Source organism: Sceloporus occidentalis, unplaced genomic scaffold (genome assembly GCF_023333645.1).
Source record: "Sceloporus occidentalis isolate IW3139 unplaced genomic scaffold, rSceOcc1.0.p SCAF_5, whole genome shotgun sequence".
Lineage (NCBI taxonomy): Eukaryota > Metazoa > Chordata > Lepidosauria > Squamata > Phrynosomatidae > Sceloporus > Sceloporus occidentalis.
The window spans coordinates 32,715,997-32,733,012 of NW_028316985.1; the positions used below are offsets into that span (position 1 = coordinate 32,715,997).

The following is a 17,016-nucleotide window of genomic DNA, read 5'->3' on the forward strand; positions in this document are numbered from 1 at the left end:
CCTTAGTATGCCAAAGGATCTTGTAGCACTTTTGAGATTAACCTTTGAGAATCCAAGATGCTACAAGATCCCTTTGCAAACTGATAATTTTCCAGACTAATTCAGCTGTATTCCTGGATTTTGCACAATCCTTAAGAACGCATATCCAAGATCACTAGGGCTGCATCTGCACAGCAGAAATAATCTGGTCTTTGTTCTGGCACCTCAACAAACTTCACTTCCCAGAATTCCAAAGCATTGAGCAATGGCAGTCAAAGTGGTGTCAGACTGGATTATTTCTGCAGTGTGGATGCAAACAAAGGAAACCTGTGGCAGAACAAAGAACTGAATCCATGAGTCAGACAGCTCTTAACAATGAAAAGTAAGGGGTAGGCTAGTTTCCCTTTGCCTTTGCTCACCCTGCCTGGCCTTTCTTTCTTCTGTACTTTGCTCTTTATGCTTAACCACTGAAAGAAGGAAGAAAAAACCCTAAATTGCTTGCTTTTCCCAGAGTCTCCTGTTGAACTCCCTGTGAGCAAAAGTCACAACAGATTTTTTGTTTTGTTCTGAAAAGTGATCTGGGCAGAGTTACCAGAGATCTTCTCACCACAAAGGAGGGCAAGACACCACAAAATGTAGGGTTTTCAAGGGAAAAAATGTAGGACATTCCAAAATAAAAGCTAAAGACACTAATATAAAAATTAATTCACACTTCATGGGCTGCAGACACACTGGAGAAATTATCCAACATTAAATGTTAGTACATGTATATGTACAAATCGGAAATCTCAACAAGATATGAAACAGATGGTTGCCCATTAGCATTTACTGTATGTAGCGTTTACTGCTTCTTGGTGTAAATGTGTTTACTAGTACTGCAATCTGATGGTATAGGACCAAAATATACTGCAGAACTAATCCAGTCTGAGATTGCTTTAAATGCCCTGGTGCAATGTGAATTGTAATTTTGTAACACATTTAGCCTTCTGGTGCCACAACAGACTACAAATCCCAGGATCCCGCAGCACTGACAGTTGAAGAGGTCCAAAATGTAGGACATGTAAGAAAAAACATGGAGGGTGTGACTAAATAAAAGCTAAAAATGAGACATAGAGAAACCATACTTGCCCATAGAAAATCATTGGGGAATAATTGCTCAGAGAGGATGGGCAAGTATTCCCTTAGGTTTCCCTATGGGCAAGTGTTCCCCAATGATTCTCTATGGGATTCCTGTTCCTAAAGGGGAACAAAGCACTTTTGTTTTCCCCTCCTCAAGCAAAACACAGCCCTCGCTGCCCCTCTGTTTTGCAGAATTCAGAAGATTATCCTTGCAAAATAACAACAACAACCATGATAACAATAATAAAACGTTTAATTATATTTTCCCACATATGCTCACATATAATACATATACGACATATAACAAAAGATAGCACACCTTGAAATTATTCTTGCATAGTCTTACTGACCTACATGCCTTCTCTCACACATACCTAACCATAACAAAAACACTCTTTCATGGATATATTAAAAACATTAATACTTTAATTATATTTTTATTCCACATATGCTCACATATAACATAAGCGACATATAACATAACAAAATTACAAGACAGGACACCTTGAAATTACACTTGCATAGTCTTAAACCTACACACCTTCTCTCACACATACTTAACAATAACAAAAACACTATTTCATGGATATATATATAAACATTAATCATCATCATCATCATCATTTTATTCCATATATGCTCAAATACAATACATATATGACATATAACAAAATAACGAGATAGCACACCTTGAAAATTACACATGCATAGCCTTACTAACTACTTCTCTACATACCCAACAGTAACAAAAACCCTCTTTCATGGATATATATATATATAACAACGTTAATAATAATAATGATAATAATTTTAATTACATTTTTATTCGACATATGCTCACATAGAATACATATCATCATTATTATTATTAAAAGATAGCACACCTTGAAATTACACTTGTGTACTCTTACTGTACTTCTCTACATACCTAACAATAACAAAAAATACCACTCATGAATATATATATATATATATATATATAAAACATTTATTATTATTATTATTATTATTATTATTATGCTGCGCTGTACATACAAACAATAACACAGATAAAAGTTAAACCTGCCCATGGCGTACAATCTAAGAAATAATAGCACAATACACATAAATGATACATAAATCAATTTAATAATGATAATAATAATAGTGGGGGGGGAGAGGGGGTCCCTTCTCCCTTCCTAAATGTGGCTGAAGAAGGCCTCCTTCTTCCTCCTGAAGGAAGAGACCTCTCTGCCAGTCCTGAGTGGGAATCCTGCTCCTTGGCGGCGGCCATTTTGTGCTCTCTCCTCCTCCTCCTTCCCCCTTCGGCTGCCTGGCGTTGCTTTGCCTGGGCCTCCCTTGCTTTCCATTGGGCGGCGAAGGGGGCCGCGGCCTTCCGACTCCACCCAGGAGGCGCTCAGCAAAACCAGGCCCAGACCCCGCTTGTGTGAAGCAGCAGCCCTCCCAACCAAGACGCGTGTCAGCCGCTGGAGGGGCGCAGAGGCCGGTGAGCAGCAGGGGCTGGGTATCATCCTGGGACGACAGCCCGCATCTTATGGCGGGTGGGGTGGGTGTCTCTTGACAAAGGTGTGTCTCCGCCTGAGGCTGAGAGAGTGTGACCTAGTGCTCATGACAATGGGATTTGAACCCAGAGCTCCAGGGTCAGTAAACGCACAGGAAGGGCTCTTGGGGGCATTGAAGAGGACATGAGCGGGGAGAGGGGGAGGAGAGCCCTTGATCACATATTTTGGGGCCACATTATTGTTGTAACCCGCCTCGATCCTTTTGGGAGAGGCGGGCTATAAATACATTTATTATTGTTATTGTTATTGTTATTATTATTATATTTCTATCCCACTTGTTGGGTGCTTTCAAGTACTTCCTGATTTAAGGCCACCCTATCATGGGGTTTTCTAGGCAAAATTTGGTCCTCTGGGGCTGAGAGAGTGTGACCTGCCCATAGTCACCGGTTTCCATGGCCGAGCAGGGATTGAAACCCAGAGCCAAGCTGTTTCTGATTTATGGCCACCCTATGATCAGGTTTTCTAGACAGAATTTGGTCCTCTGGGGCTGAGAGTGTGTGACCTGCCCATAGTCACCCAAGCGGGGATTCAAACCCAGGACCAAGCTGTTGGTAACTTATGGCTACCCTATCATAGGGTTTTCTAAGCAAAATATGGGCCTCTGGGGCTGAGAGTGTGTGACCTGTCCACAGTCACATAATAATAATAATAATAATAATAATAATTTATTTCCCGCCTCTGAGTCAGGATCAAGGTGGTGTACAAAGAGTAAAACACAACAATATAAAATAAGTCCATTATCCCTCCCAGGAACACAATTAAAATTCCCTTACAGCAATAACATCCTATTATTAAAAAAACTAAAACAATCGAACAATATAGAGAGATGGGTACACAGAATATTCTACATGGCCGAGTGGGGATTTGAACCCTGGGCCAAGCTGTTTCTAATTTATGCCCACAGTATCATGGGTTTTTCGAGGCAAGATTTGATCCTCTGGGGCAGAGAGAGTGTGACCTGCCCATAGTCACCCAAGTGGGGATTCGAACCCTGGGCTAAGTCATTACTGATTTATGGTCACCCTATCATCGGGTTTTCTAGGCAAAATTTGGTCCTCTGGGGCTGAGAGAGTGTGATGTGCCCAGAGTCACTGGTTTCCAAGGCCAAGTGGGGATTTGAACCCTGGGCCCCAGGGTTATTGTCCAGTTCTCAAAGCATTGCTCAGGCGTGGACTTTCCAACTGACTTTGATGCATGTACAGGAGGGGTTCTGGGCAGATTGAAGGGGACATGAATAGGGGTGAGCCCCAGCCAGATATTATGGGAGTGTAACCCACATATTGCTGTTGTTTGGTGCCTTCAAGTTGTTTCTGACTTATGACGAACCTGTTATGAGGTTTTCTTAGCAAGAGTGGGTCCTCTGAGGCTGAGAGGGTGTGACCTGCCCAGGTTCAGCCAGTTCAGCCGAGGGGGGATTTGAACCTTGGTCTCGAGTCGACCAGTGCCCTAAACCATTACACCATGCTGGCTCTGCCACATAATCTATGCTCTGACCCACATAATCTATGATAATTGGCCAGGCCAATTGGCACAGATGGCAGATGTAGTCCAAAACAGCTGAAGCTCACCCTCCCAGGGTTGCCTACCTCTGAGTGCCAGTGATCAGGCCCCACTCCTTGCACAACTTAATCCCCCAACCTTGCAAAGTCCAGTGGAGTCAGTCTACTGTGAGTCCCATGGACTCCAGATGTCTGGGGATGATAGGATTTGCAGTCCAGGTCTGTCCCCAAAGCCCAGGAGCACGCTATCTTTCTTGTAGAAAGAGGCCAACTCTTCAGTGGTGGCAAGTATTGTTGGTGCCCTTTTTATGGCGGAGGTGAGATGGGGGATTTTTGAATCTGCAGGAAGATGTCCAGTTTTGATTATATATGTTTGTTATTCTGCCCATCATCATCATCATCATCATCATCATCATCATCATCATCATTTTAAGGACCTGTCGGAAATCTGATCACTCCTTCCAGTGTAAAATCCCACTGACCCTTTTACCTGTTCCCAGGAGACTTGGGTAGGGCAGTGCCATAGGTTGGCACTTGCTATGAATGTCATAATCAGCCCTGGAATGTTTGAAACTACTAGCCACAAAATGAGAATGCCTCAGAGTGCAGCGAATCCGATTGATTTTAGTGAGGCTTACCTCTGGGAAATGTCTATAGCAGGAGTGGAAAAAGTATTGCCCTCCCTTTGGATTTCAACTACCATTATTCCTGTATACTGCATGTACTGGCTGAGGCTGATGACAGTTGCAGTCCATCATCCTTTGGAGGCAGGCACTGTACAGGATTGTAATCTGGTATGTCTTTTAATCAGATGACAGCTCTACACCACTGGCTCCCAATCTTGGATCCCTAGATGTTACTGGGTTACAACTCCCAGAATCCTCTTGCTTTTGGTCAAGTTGGCCTGGGGTTCTAGGAGATGAAATCCAATAACGTCTTTGAACCCAGGATTGGGAATTGTTTCCTATGTACCACCTCTCTTTTTACAAAATAATGTCTAGATGGGACCAAATGTGGTTTCTTGGTGATAGAAGAGGGCACTTCATTTATACTCAAATGGTTTCTCGATAAGTCCTGCCATGCAATATTGACTCTTCCGATAAACTCTGCCAAATAGTGTTGACTCGGATCAAATTCCGGTTGTTAGCAAAATGTGACATAGAAAAACCTGAACCTGTTAAGTAAGGAAATTGGTTTTTGGTGGTGAAGATTGGAAAGATGGAATAATCCTACCATGAAGACAGGCTCAGCTGACCATGGATTCAGACTAATTTGGAAAACAGAAGTGTGTTTACTCAGATCCATGTTCCCATTTAAAAAGCCGAACAGCCTGTTGATTTGTGAATGACTGTAGCTTTGTACGGTGTTTGTGTGTGTTTTACCTTTGGAACAAACTTTATTAGCACGTTCTCAGTCAGATTGTAATAGCAAAGAAATTAATCACAATATAGAAGCACACGCTGTGATTGGAACAGGTTGTTTTAGAACTCATATTGTTACTTAGAGATTAACAATATGAGTATGAAATCACGCATTGCTTTACAAGAAAATAAATAAAAATAAATTAAATTTGAAAGGATGGAAGCAGGTTAGTGAGAGCTCCACAACTTGAGGGTGTCTTGTTGTACCATCATGAATTGTGCACAGTAATAGCAAAAGTGTGAATACACACTCATTCCTCATGATGGAATGTCACACTGGCTCCAGATAAAAAAAAAAGTGAAAGGCAGACACTTCCATGTTTTCTGGGGGCCCTGTGCTCCCTTACAACCAGGAAAATGAGCAGTTTCTCCCATTTGTTGGTGTTGTTTCGTGCCTTCAAGTCATTTCTGATGTATGGAAACCCTAAGGCAGTCCTATCATGGGATTTTCTGGGGCTGAGAGTGTGTCATTCACCCTAAGGTCACCCAGTGGTTTTCTAGGGAGCTGAACCCTGATCTCCAGAGTCATAGTCCTTCTCTGTTCTGTTGAATTTACAACTCAGAGGCAGAATACATGGCTTTGCTTGCAGAAGGACCCATGAAGGGTTAGAAAAGAATCTATCTGAAATCTTGGAGTGCCACTGCTAGGCAGAGTTTAACAGTACTGGGTTAGATGGACAATTGACCTTATTAGGCAGCTCCTTGTGTAAAGAATTGCTCAGTGGGCAAAGCAGTTCTGACAGAGGAAGCTGGGGTTTCATGGCAGAGACTCTTGGCTTGTTTTGGTTGTGGTTGGGTGACTTTTCCCCTTCAGTTTGCTTTCCAGTTTACTTTTATTGTACCGCACTCAGCTGCATGCACACTGCAGAAATAATCCAGTTTATCACCACTTTTACTGCAATGGCGCAATGCTATAGAATTCTGGGAACTGTAGTTTGTTGCGGCACCAGTCTGGAGCTCTGCAGTCCAGATGTGGCCACAGATCTGTAAACGTATACCCTTTCAACCCTTCCTGCTGGTCATAGACTATCCCCAAGGCAGTGGCAGTGGTGCTATGAATTCCAGAGATTAGGCCAGCTAGCTATTGTTAGGGACAAACACAAGATCTCCCTACTTTTCCACCTTCTGTTGTTGTTGTTGTTGTTGTTTGCCTTCAAGTCCTTTCTGATTTATGGCAACCCTAAGGCAAAGCTCTCAGAGGGTTTTCTTGGTCAGATTTGTTCAGAAGGGATTTGCTTTTGTCTTCCACTTGAGACTGAGAGAATATGGCTTGTCCAATGTCACCCAGTGGAGTTCTGTGGCTGAGTGAGAATTCAAACCCTTTTCTATAGTCTTAGTCCAGTGCTCAAACCACTCTACGACACTGGCTCCTTCTCTAATATACTGGAAAAGCTATGGCAAATGTGACCTCCTGACCATTTTTGCAGCTCTTTGATGCCCCCCCTCAAATGTTTTGTTTTTCATTGGAAAAAATAAATGTTGCTTCTGGACACCTCCTGGATTCTCTTTTAAAACAAGATCGATCTCCCCTCCAGTCCCAATATAGTATTACTAAACAAACTCTCCAAAGTGGAAGGTTTCCAGTCAGTTCCAGTTCTTTTTTTTTTTGGGGGGGGGTGATGTGTGGTGTAGCGGTTTGAGTATTTGAGACTGCAACTATGAAAATCAGGTTTTGATTTGGCCATGAAGCCTACCTTGGGCAAGTCATACCCTCTCAGCCTCAGGGGAAGGTAGTGGCAAACCTCTTCTGAAAAAATCTTCACACGAACATGATAGGTTAGTCTTAGAGTTGCCATAAATCGGAAACACCTAGAAAGCACAGGACAATAACAAGCAGCACATGGGAGGAAATTGACCCTTGGACTTCTGGAGTTTGCTCATACCAGATAGCAAGCAAGGACATACTCTGGTTTGAACTGCAGTTTCTCCACAGTGTCTGATCCAAACATTTGCTTATGTTTTATAATCATAGTTTATAGGGAATGTTTTAACTCCCTGCAACTCTCTGGCTGGGCCCGGAGAGCCTCAGGAGAGGCCCGTCTCTCAGTCCCACCATTGTCCCCAGTCTCTGGAATTGCCTTCCAAGGGGGGCCAGAATGACTGACCAGAACCTTTTTATTCCAATGGGCTTTTAAAAAAGATAATTTTTAAAGAACAGGTTAAAGCAGTGGTTCCCAACCTTCCTAATGCCACTACCCTTTAATACAGTTCATCATGTTGTGGTGACCCAAACCCATGATATTATTTTCGTTGCTACTTCATAACGGTAATTAAATAGGTGTTTTCCAATAGTCTTAGGCGACCCCCATGAAAGGGTCATTCAACCCCCAAAGGGGTCCTGACCCACAGGTTGGGAACCACTGGGTTAAAGGGTGCAGGATTGTTTTAACTGAACTATTTTAAATAGCTTTTTATTTTTTTAACTGCAATTTTAACCTTTTAAATGAAGATCTGAATTGGTTTTATACTGGGACTAATTTAATTGCATTTTAATATTCACTTTTTGTATATTTGTAGCTATATTGCTCCTTCTAAATTGTAAGCCACCTTGCGCCCCAGGTCTGAGAGAAAGGTGGGATACAAATATATAATACTAATAACCACCATCACCACCACCACCACCACACTTTCCCAGTATGGATATCACAGATCAAAAGTTTAACATATAAGGAAGTCTTTTCTGCAGTCAGGCATATAAGGAAATACTTTACAATACTATAAATTGCTTTAGGAGGCTTGCTTTGAAGATCTGTACAATGGCGTCTTAGTAAATAAATAAGAGAATGAAATGCTTAACTTCCTTGCTTATTCTTCCTTTAGCACATCTTTGGCCCAGTACAGACTGGCATTTTGCGCCAGCCTGGGGTTGAAAATAGGCTTGGGAGAGCGGAGAGTCCACATGCTCCTGAGTCCTACTGTGTGCCTCAGGTGTCATCTTGGCACCCTGCCGTTTACATGGCCGTGCAGCGCCCAAACAGCGTGGTGCCACATGGACGTCATTATTGCATGAGAAGGCGCCAGTGGCGCCCCACTCACAACACAAAATGAACCCGCCAGGAGTGAGTTCTTTTTAAGCCTCATGGAGGCCACAGTGTGTGTCTTCTGCATCCTCCATCTGGGACAGAAAGGTGTGGCATCAGAAAGGGGTGCCCATCTGCATCCCCCCCTTTGTTTCTTTAGCCAAGAACCACAGCTTGGGAAAGTTCTAGAGGTTTTTTTTTTACGCATGGATTACATTTCCCAGAATCCCCCAGCTGTTCTAGCAACAGATCTTGCTGGCTGGGAGATTCTGGGGATTGCAAGTCCCAAGCAAGGAACTTTGGTGAGCTCTGTCACATCTTAACCTGATCATAGAATGGGCTGGAATTTACCTTTCCATTTACCTGCACTTACTTTCTCAGCATGATCTTGGACCAGTGAACTCTTTCCTTTTGTTGCTCATAGGACAATATGGCACGTGAAGGAGAAGAGACATTTTTATTCCTTATGTGCATATTATATACATACATACATACAAAACATGTAAGCCTTCATCCAGAAAACAGCAGATCAAAACACATTTGGCCTCTGTTTAAATGTAACTGTGGCCATTTACTTTCCTTCAGTTATTGATTTCTACCTTGTGGATCCTCAATCTTATTGCTATTTATGCGATTTGGGTGTGTATTTCTTTCAACATTGAACAATTTATTATTATAGTAGTAGCAAGTCTATTTCTATACTGCTTATCAGTGAACTAAGCACTGCCTAAACGGTTTACAAGGTGTAAGTCAATTGCCCCCAATAAGCTGGGTACTATTTTACCAGCCTATGAAAGGATGGAAGGCTGAATAGACCCTGGAGCCCTGCCTGGATCAAACTCACAACCTTGTGGCTGCAGTACTGGCAATTAACCTCTGTGCCACCAGGGCTTTTATTGAATAGCTCATTGCATCTTTCAATATTTGTTATACACCTGTATTTATATCCTGTTTGTTTTCTGCTGTTTTTGTGAGTTACATTCTCTATCTTTTCCTTTTGTTGTCTTTTACCACAGTGTGGCAAATCTAGTGAAGTCCCAGGTGACATCAGAACCCAAACAGGACTCAGGCACAATGTCTCAGCAACTTCTCTATCGAGCTCTTGTGTCTGCTAAGTGGGTGTCTGAAGCAATCAAGTCTTCTCAGGCTGGGTTGGCTGTCCGGCTCCTGGATGCCTCCTGGTACCTTCCCAAAATGAAGCGTGATCCTCGGAGTGAGTTTGAGGAACGTCACATCCCTGGCGCTGCTTTCTTCGACATAGACCAGTGCAGCGATCGCACATCGCCTTATGATCACATGCTCCCCAGTGCTGGGGAGTTTGCAGAGTACGTGGGCAAGCTGGGTGTGAGCAGTGACTCCCATGTTGTGGTTTATGATGCAAGTGATCAGGGTTTGTTTTCGGCCCCTCGTGTCTGGTGGATGTTTCGGGTCTTTGGGCATGAAGCTGTTTCCCTTCTAGATGGTGGATTAAAGAACTGGGTGCGGGAAGGGTATCCAGTCAGCTCTGGAAAGAGCCGTCCCACCCCAGCTGAATTCCATGCCTCTCTAGATAAGTCAATGGTGAAGACCCACATGGACATCAAAGAGAACATTGAGTCACGCCATTTCCAAGTTGTGGATGCACGGACTGCTGGGCGGTTCATGGGGATAGAACCTGAGCCTCGGGAAGGTAATGCATCTCTTTCTAGGCCTCAGGGGTAGAAGAAATGGGCTGGTTTTGCTCAGGGATTGACAGAAAAGAGGGAAGGCACTAATCCAGGAACAAGAAGAGAAGAAGCCTCTGGAGCAGTAGTTCCTGACATGTGAGTCTGTAAATGCTTGTTGACCACAATTGCCATCATCCCCCGACAACCTGGCCAGCAGTGTGGATGATAGAAATTGCATTCCCACCACATCTTGACGTCTAAGGTGTTGGGAAGCACTGTTCCAGGTGCAGAGAAATTTAATTTATCATATCTTTAAACAAAAACATTGTGGTAACAACAAACTCTTTTGCAAAATGTTGCTGAATTATGTTAGGCCTAAAGCCAGAGCTTAGAAATATTACTTGGAGGAGGGGAACCAGTTAAAGTAATTTTTCCAAGCTCTTGATTTGCTCTTCTCCTGATGAGCCTCCTGATTAGACATGATTTTGCAGATAGAATTTGCTGTAATAGTACAGTTTAATTCCACACATAGGAGGCAGTTCATAACATAGATTGGCTTAAATAAAGATGATTTTAGCTGCAACGCTATGGATGTCTACTCATAAATAAACCCCACTGAGTTCACTTCCAGGTAAAGTGGGCATTGGATTGCAGTGTTCACCTGTTCTTCACAGAGATGCAGTAAAAGGGAATCAGTGTCAGTCAAGTTCTTCTTGAATTGCCTATCCTTGAAGAACCATTTTGATGTGTTGTTGCTTTTCTTCCAGGAATTGAGCCTGGTCACATCCCTGGCTCAGTGAACATCCCGTTCACCGACTTCCTCACAGAGGAGGGCTTGGAAAAGAGTCCCGAGAAGATCCAGAGCTTGTTTCAGGAGAAGAAGGTGGATCTCTCCAAACCCCTTGTGGCCACTTGTGGTTCAGGCGTCACTGCATGCCATGTGGCACTGGGGGCATACCTGTGCGGAAAGCCTGATGTTGCAATTTATGATGGAGCTTGGGTGGAATGGTTCATGAGGGCACAGCCTGAACACATCATCTCGGAGAGCAAGGGAAAGAGCCAGTGAGATACAGCCTCCTGTCTCAGCTGAAGCAGAAATGTTGCCTTGACACTGGGAAGAGAACAGGCCTAACAAATCATAAGATGTCTTGCTGTCAAGTAAAAAATTTTTTAAATGGGGGAGTTCTGTGGTCCCTCTTTCTTGCCTACTTTTATGGGCAGGGGTGAAATCCTCCCTTACCCCGAGCACCTTGACTGGGGTGAAGAAAGCACTGGTTATGGGGTGGCGAAATATTTAAGTGTTAAACACAAGAACTTTGAGGGTCCTGCCTCACAACACAGGAAAAGGTGTTACTTCTGGGATTGATCTTGCATTCTGACTGTGGCAAATTATGTATTTTTTCCAGAGCTCAGAATTGTTAGTTTTGGGGACTATGGCGGGTTACACACCGCCATTTAGTATGTGCTCCGCATGTCCTAGGGTTAGAAAGGGGCGTGCTAGGGTTAGGAAGGTTCTCACCTTCCTAACCGCCCCTCTCCCTAGGACGTGCGGAGCACGTACTAAATGGCAGCGCCCGTCCAGATGGGCGCTGCCATATTTACGTCTTGGACGCACAGCGTCCAAACGTGGCGTGGCGGAAGTGACACCGCGAGTGCGCGCCTCGCACCTAGTGGCACCACTTCCAGGGGCCAAAAAGGAGCGCCATTTCAGCACTCCTTTTTAGCAGCGCCGGGAAGCCTCGTGGTCTGGCCACTGGGGCTTCTCGGCGTAGCTAATGGAGCCGGCGCCAGACCGCCCGCTTTTGGGCGGTCTGTAATGTGCCTATGTTTCTTAAAATCTCCTAGCCACCATAATATTCCTATGCTGAATGGGAGATTCTGGGATTTGTAGTCAACAAAGTAACATTTCTAAGTTCCACATTTTCCTGCTGATTGCCGGCTATTTTTTCATGGAAACTGAAATGCCATTTCTACTCATTTTTTAAAGAAAATGTCAGATTACAAAGATCCTGTTTAAAATTAAAAACATTTTAAGGTACTTAAATATTCATTGTTTTGTTTTTATTAGTCTCTCTGTGTGTTTATGTCCTCCTGTTTCTGAAGTTCGTTGTCCACAACACCTATGGTTGCTAGGGACTGACAGGGTTCTGGTGTACCAGATCTAATTTTCTTTAATACAAGATGGAGTCTCACTGACTGGAGCTTGGTGCAAAAGATGTACACTTAAAATGAAATTAAATTCTACACCCAGGAATTTGTTTTCATTATTGGGACAGAAAGGAACTAAAAATTCCTTTCCCATACTGGCTGAGATTCTACATTGAAGTATAGTTCTACATGTACGTTTTAATGCTTGCATGTGCCCGGCAGGTGTGAAGACCTGTGGGAAGGGGAAGTGATTCAGACCCTAATGTAGTTACTGGACTCAGCTGGGTGGGAGGTGGAAGTGAGAACACATGCAAGGGTGTAATGCACCCTTCTTTTCCTTCCTCCAGGAGCCCATCCATTTTTTCACGGTCTGAATTGCCTTCCCACCTAACTCCCCTTCCAACTGGTTAGCAGCAGCAGCAGCAGCCCCTCCAGGTTGTGTGTGTGTGCTTCTATTGGGATGAAACAAAAGGGCACAAGAACAGTCGCTGCCATAATGTCCAAAGAGAGGCCCATACACAAATAAGCCAAAATTATTTTCACTAATAGTGATGATCCATATTAGCTCCTGGTTACTTGAGTTTCCAAAGGGTTAGCCATGTTACTGTCTTGCAAGACAAATGGCAGAGTCTTGTGGCACTTTAAAGACTACCATTTGTGGACTACAGCCCATGTCCTCTGAAGATTATGCTACAATAAATGTGCTAGTCTCTAAACTGTCATATGACTGCTGATGTTTTTGGTTACCGTAAGTTTTCTTCATTTCATTATAATTTAGTATAATTTAGGTGTGTGTGAGGGGGGATAATTTTTGGTGCTATTGTAAAACAGGTGGGATCTTGAAATACTTGTTCCTCTTCATCAAATGACACAGCTCTACAAGTCAATTCTGATCCACTTTTTCTCCTCATGCTTTATAGGTCATAACGTGAATTCACATAGGTCTGTGCTGTCCCATGGTGCTGCAAATACCAGAGAGGCATCACTATCCTCCAGTAAAGCTATGCATATTTAGTTTCCCTCATTTTACCCTCTTCTCCAAAAAAGAAAGAAAGGGGGGGGGGGGAAGGGGGGTGTCCAAGAACATTTTATCAATTCCAGAAATGAGATTATCATTTTCCTCAGGATTATAATCTGGAACAGTGATTTCCAGACTCTAGTCTTCCAGGTATTTTAGACTTCAGCTCTCAGCAACCTCATCCATCTTGGCCAGCAATCAAGAATTCTGGAAGCTAGTCCAAAACATTTGGACAACCAAAGTTTGGGGACCACTGGTCTAGAGGATGCAATGAAAAAGTTAGTGGTTGGGAGAGAAAGAGCAATCTCAGGAACTACACTGGGTTGGGAAATATATCACCCTTCAGATTCTGTTAGATTGTAATTCTTGCTATCTATTTCCATTGGGTATGCTGGCTTGGGCTGCTGGGATTTTTTGGATTGGATTCATGGTTATAAAGTTCTGCAAGTAGTAAATTCCATCCACTAGGGGCCCTTTTTAAAAAAACAATTATCATATTTTGATGGCACTTTAACTGTCATGGTTCTATCCTATGTAATCCTGGGATTTGCATTTTATGAAAGGTATTTAGAATTGTGAAGTTGAAGGCTTTCACGTTCGGCATCCATAGTTTTTGTGAGTTTTTTGAGCTATGTGGCCATGTTCTAAAATAGTTTATTCCTGATGTTTTGCCTGCATTTGTGGCTGGCATCTTCAGAGAATTCTTAGCCAGAGTACTAGAGCCTCCCAGTACTACAAATCCCCAGATTCCATGGGATGGAGTCAACACTGTTAAAGTAGAACCAAAGTACTATACCCAGGTCATTGAAGTTGATGGGCTGGAAGGAGAGGAGGTTCTTCACTAGACTTAGGACCAAGCATGATGGAGGGGTATCTGCCTGCTTCTTTCTCAACAATGACCTTCTACACTTGGCAAAGTGCACAGTCTTCAGGCTTTCATCGATTTTTGCTCATCTTGACTGAGGGGTGGCAAAGCTTAGGAAAATTACATTTTTGGGGACTGCAATGCTCCAAAATGCTCTAGCCAGAATAAGCAGTGCCTATGAGAGCTGTAGTCTTAAAATGTACATTTCCCAAACCCATTATGGATTTTTGTGGGGTTTTTTTAGATCCAGTGTGGGAATGTTTTTCTCAACCTTTCCTTTGTCATGGGAATACAGCAGCACCATTTAGAGGGGGTGAGAGAACAGTTGCCTCCACTATTTTTCAGATCACTTGTGATTATTTCTCTGGAATGGATCTCTGGTTGAGTTCCTAGTTCCAATGGAATAGTTATATGGACATCGCTTGCCAAAGTTGCAAGTTTCTTTCTTTTAAAAGGGTGACCATTTGCCCCCTGATGATGTTTTAGTGGATAAGTAAGAATAGCCAGTGCTCTTAAAATGCCATTATATCTTAGATATATTTAAGTGCAGGCTATTTAATGGAGGAGATTCCAAAAAAAGAAAACAATATTAGGCATGAATTATACATCAACACTTGGTACTATGGGATAATGCATACTGCTCTTACTAAATTGAAACAGCATGCTGTTATATGTGACAGCCCTTCAGCTGAAATGAATGGTTTGGGCACATACTTGATAGTCCTATCAGGATGTCACTTCTCTTTTCCCTGTTTGGTTCATCTACAGTGCAGTTTGTTTTAAAAGGTTCCTGCAAGTGAAGGGAGGACATCAACAAGTGGTGTCAAACTGCATTATTTCTACAGTGTGGGTGTTTTCTAATACACACATAATCCTTCACTATTGGCTTGGCTGTGTAGGGCTGATGGGAGTTGCAATCCTAAATCTGGAAGACTGCTCTTTGGCCAGTCCTGTTTGAAGGGCTCTCACAAATCATAGGCTTGCAGTTGTGTTTGCCACCTTTCAGTGCTATTCAGAGTTGGATTCTGAGTCACCAGCTGCCATTCTGCAGCAAGTTTCCTGGAAACTATGTAAATATGGTAATAATATGGCACAAATGTGACACCAGATTGCCATTCCACCACATCAGACAACTTGGGAAGTGCTGCCTTAATGTACATAAAGCCAGGAGTTGTGATTTTATAGCAGATGTTTCTATATCTGAAAACAGGTTGATCACATATATAGTTTCAGTTCTGAACTTGTAAGAGCAAACTTGGAAAAGCAGAAGGATTCTGTGAGCTGTAGCCCAAAAATAACTCTTCCAAGATGGTTTTCATTTATGTGTACATTTAAAACTAAAATTAAAAATTGGGCTGTTGCAGTATTTGGATATTGTGTGATCTTTACCATTGCAGTCAACTATGCAAAGCTCAGCATCAACCTTTCCTAAAACAGTAGCCCTCAGTTGTATTAGATTAAAACTCCATCATTCTCAGGCAGCAGAGGAGAGATACACTTTAAGAACATCATTTGGGGGAAAGCTGCCCTGTGTGTGTGTGTGTGTCTTCAATTTGCCAGTCGACTTATCACAGAATTATAGAGTTGGAAGAGACCACAAATGCTATCCTGTCCAACCTCCTGCCATGCAGGAATAAACAATAAAAACACCCCTGGCAGATTGCCATCCAGCTTCTGTTTAAAAACCTCCAAATGAGACTTTGCCACTCTCCAAGGCAGCATATCCTCCTGCTGAACAGCTTTTACTATCAGGAAATTCTTCCTAATGTTGAGGTGGAATCTTTTTCCCTGTAGCTTGAATCAATTGCTTGGTGTCCTGGTCTCTGGAACAGCAGAAAACACGCTTGTTCCATCCTCAATTTGACATCCCTTCAAATATTTAAACATGGTTATCATTTCACCCCTTATCTTTCTCCAGGCTGAACACAACCAACTCCCTAAGCCACTCTTCATAGGGCATGGTATCCAGATCTTTCACCATTTTGGTCACCCTCCTCTGGATATGCTCTGGCTTGTCCACATCCTTCTCGAATTGTAATGCCCAGAATGGACCCAGTGCTCCTCACAGGGTCTGATCAAAGCAGAACAGAGTAGTACTATTACTTCCCTTGATCTAGACACTATATGACTTACATTGATGCAGCCTAGAATTGCATTGTCTTTCTTAGGTGCCGCATCACAGTGCTGACTCATGTTCATCATATGGTCTTCTGAGTCTTCTAGATCTCTTTCGCATGTACTGCTGTCAAGCCAGGTCTCACCCATCCTATATTTGTACACATCATTTTTATTGACCAAGTGTAGTACACTACATTTCTCCCTGTTGAAATTAATTTTTTTTTAGTTTTGGCCCAGCTTTCTAATCTATTAAGATCATTTTGAATTCTGATCTTGTCCTCTGGGGCATTGGCTGGCCCTCCTAATTTGGTGTCATCTGCAAATTTGATAAGCATGCCCTCTATTCCAGACTCCAAGTCACTGATAAAGTTGTTGAATAGCATGGGGCCCAGAAGAGAGTCCTGCGGATCCTTGCTAGTCACTTCTCCCCCAGAAGAGCAAGAGCCATTGTTGAGTCGAAGTAGATGCCAACCACAGCTGCTGGAGAAATGTCAGGAATAAACTCTTCTTGGACATGGCCTCGTAGCCTAAAAAACCCACAAAACAACTATATAATATAGCATTCCTCTTTGAAGAGAGCCAGTGTGGCCTAGTGGTTTGAGTGCTGGACTCCGGAGACCA

General features: G+C 43.0%; 1 protein-coding gene across 1 annotated transcript; it reads left to right on the top strand.

The window, feature by feature from the left end:
• The first annotated feature begins 2,359 nt into the window (after positions 1 to 2,359).
• On the top strand, positions 2,360 to 12,265 carry MPST (mercaptopyruvate sulfurtransferase). Its single transcript, XM_089528104.1, has 3 exons — positions 2,360 to 2,584; positions 9,617 to 10,269; positions 11,014 to 12,265. The coding sequence occupies exons 2-3, from the start codon at positions 9,675 to 9,677 to the stop codon at positions 11,310 to 11,312; spliced, it is 894 nt and encodes a 297-aa protein (XP_089384230.1). The 5' UTR covers positions 2,360 to 2,584; positions 9,617 to 9,674; the 3' UTR covers positions 11,313 to 12,265.
• Positions 12,266 to 17,016: the final 4,751 nt, after the last annotated feature.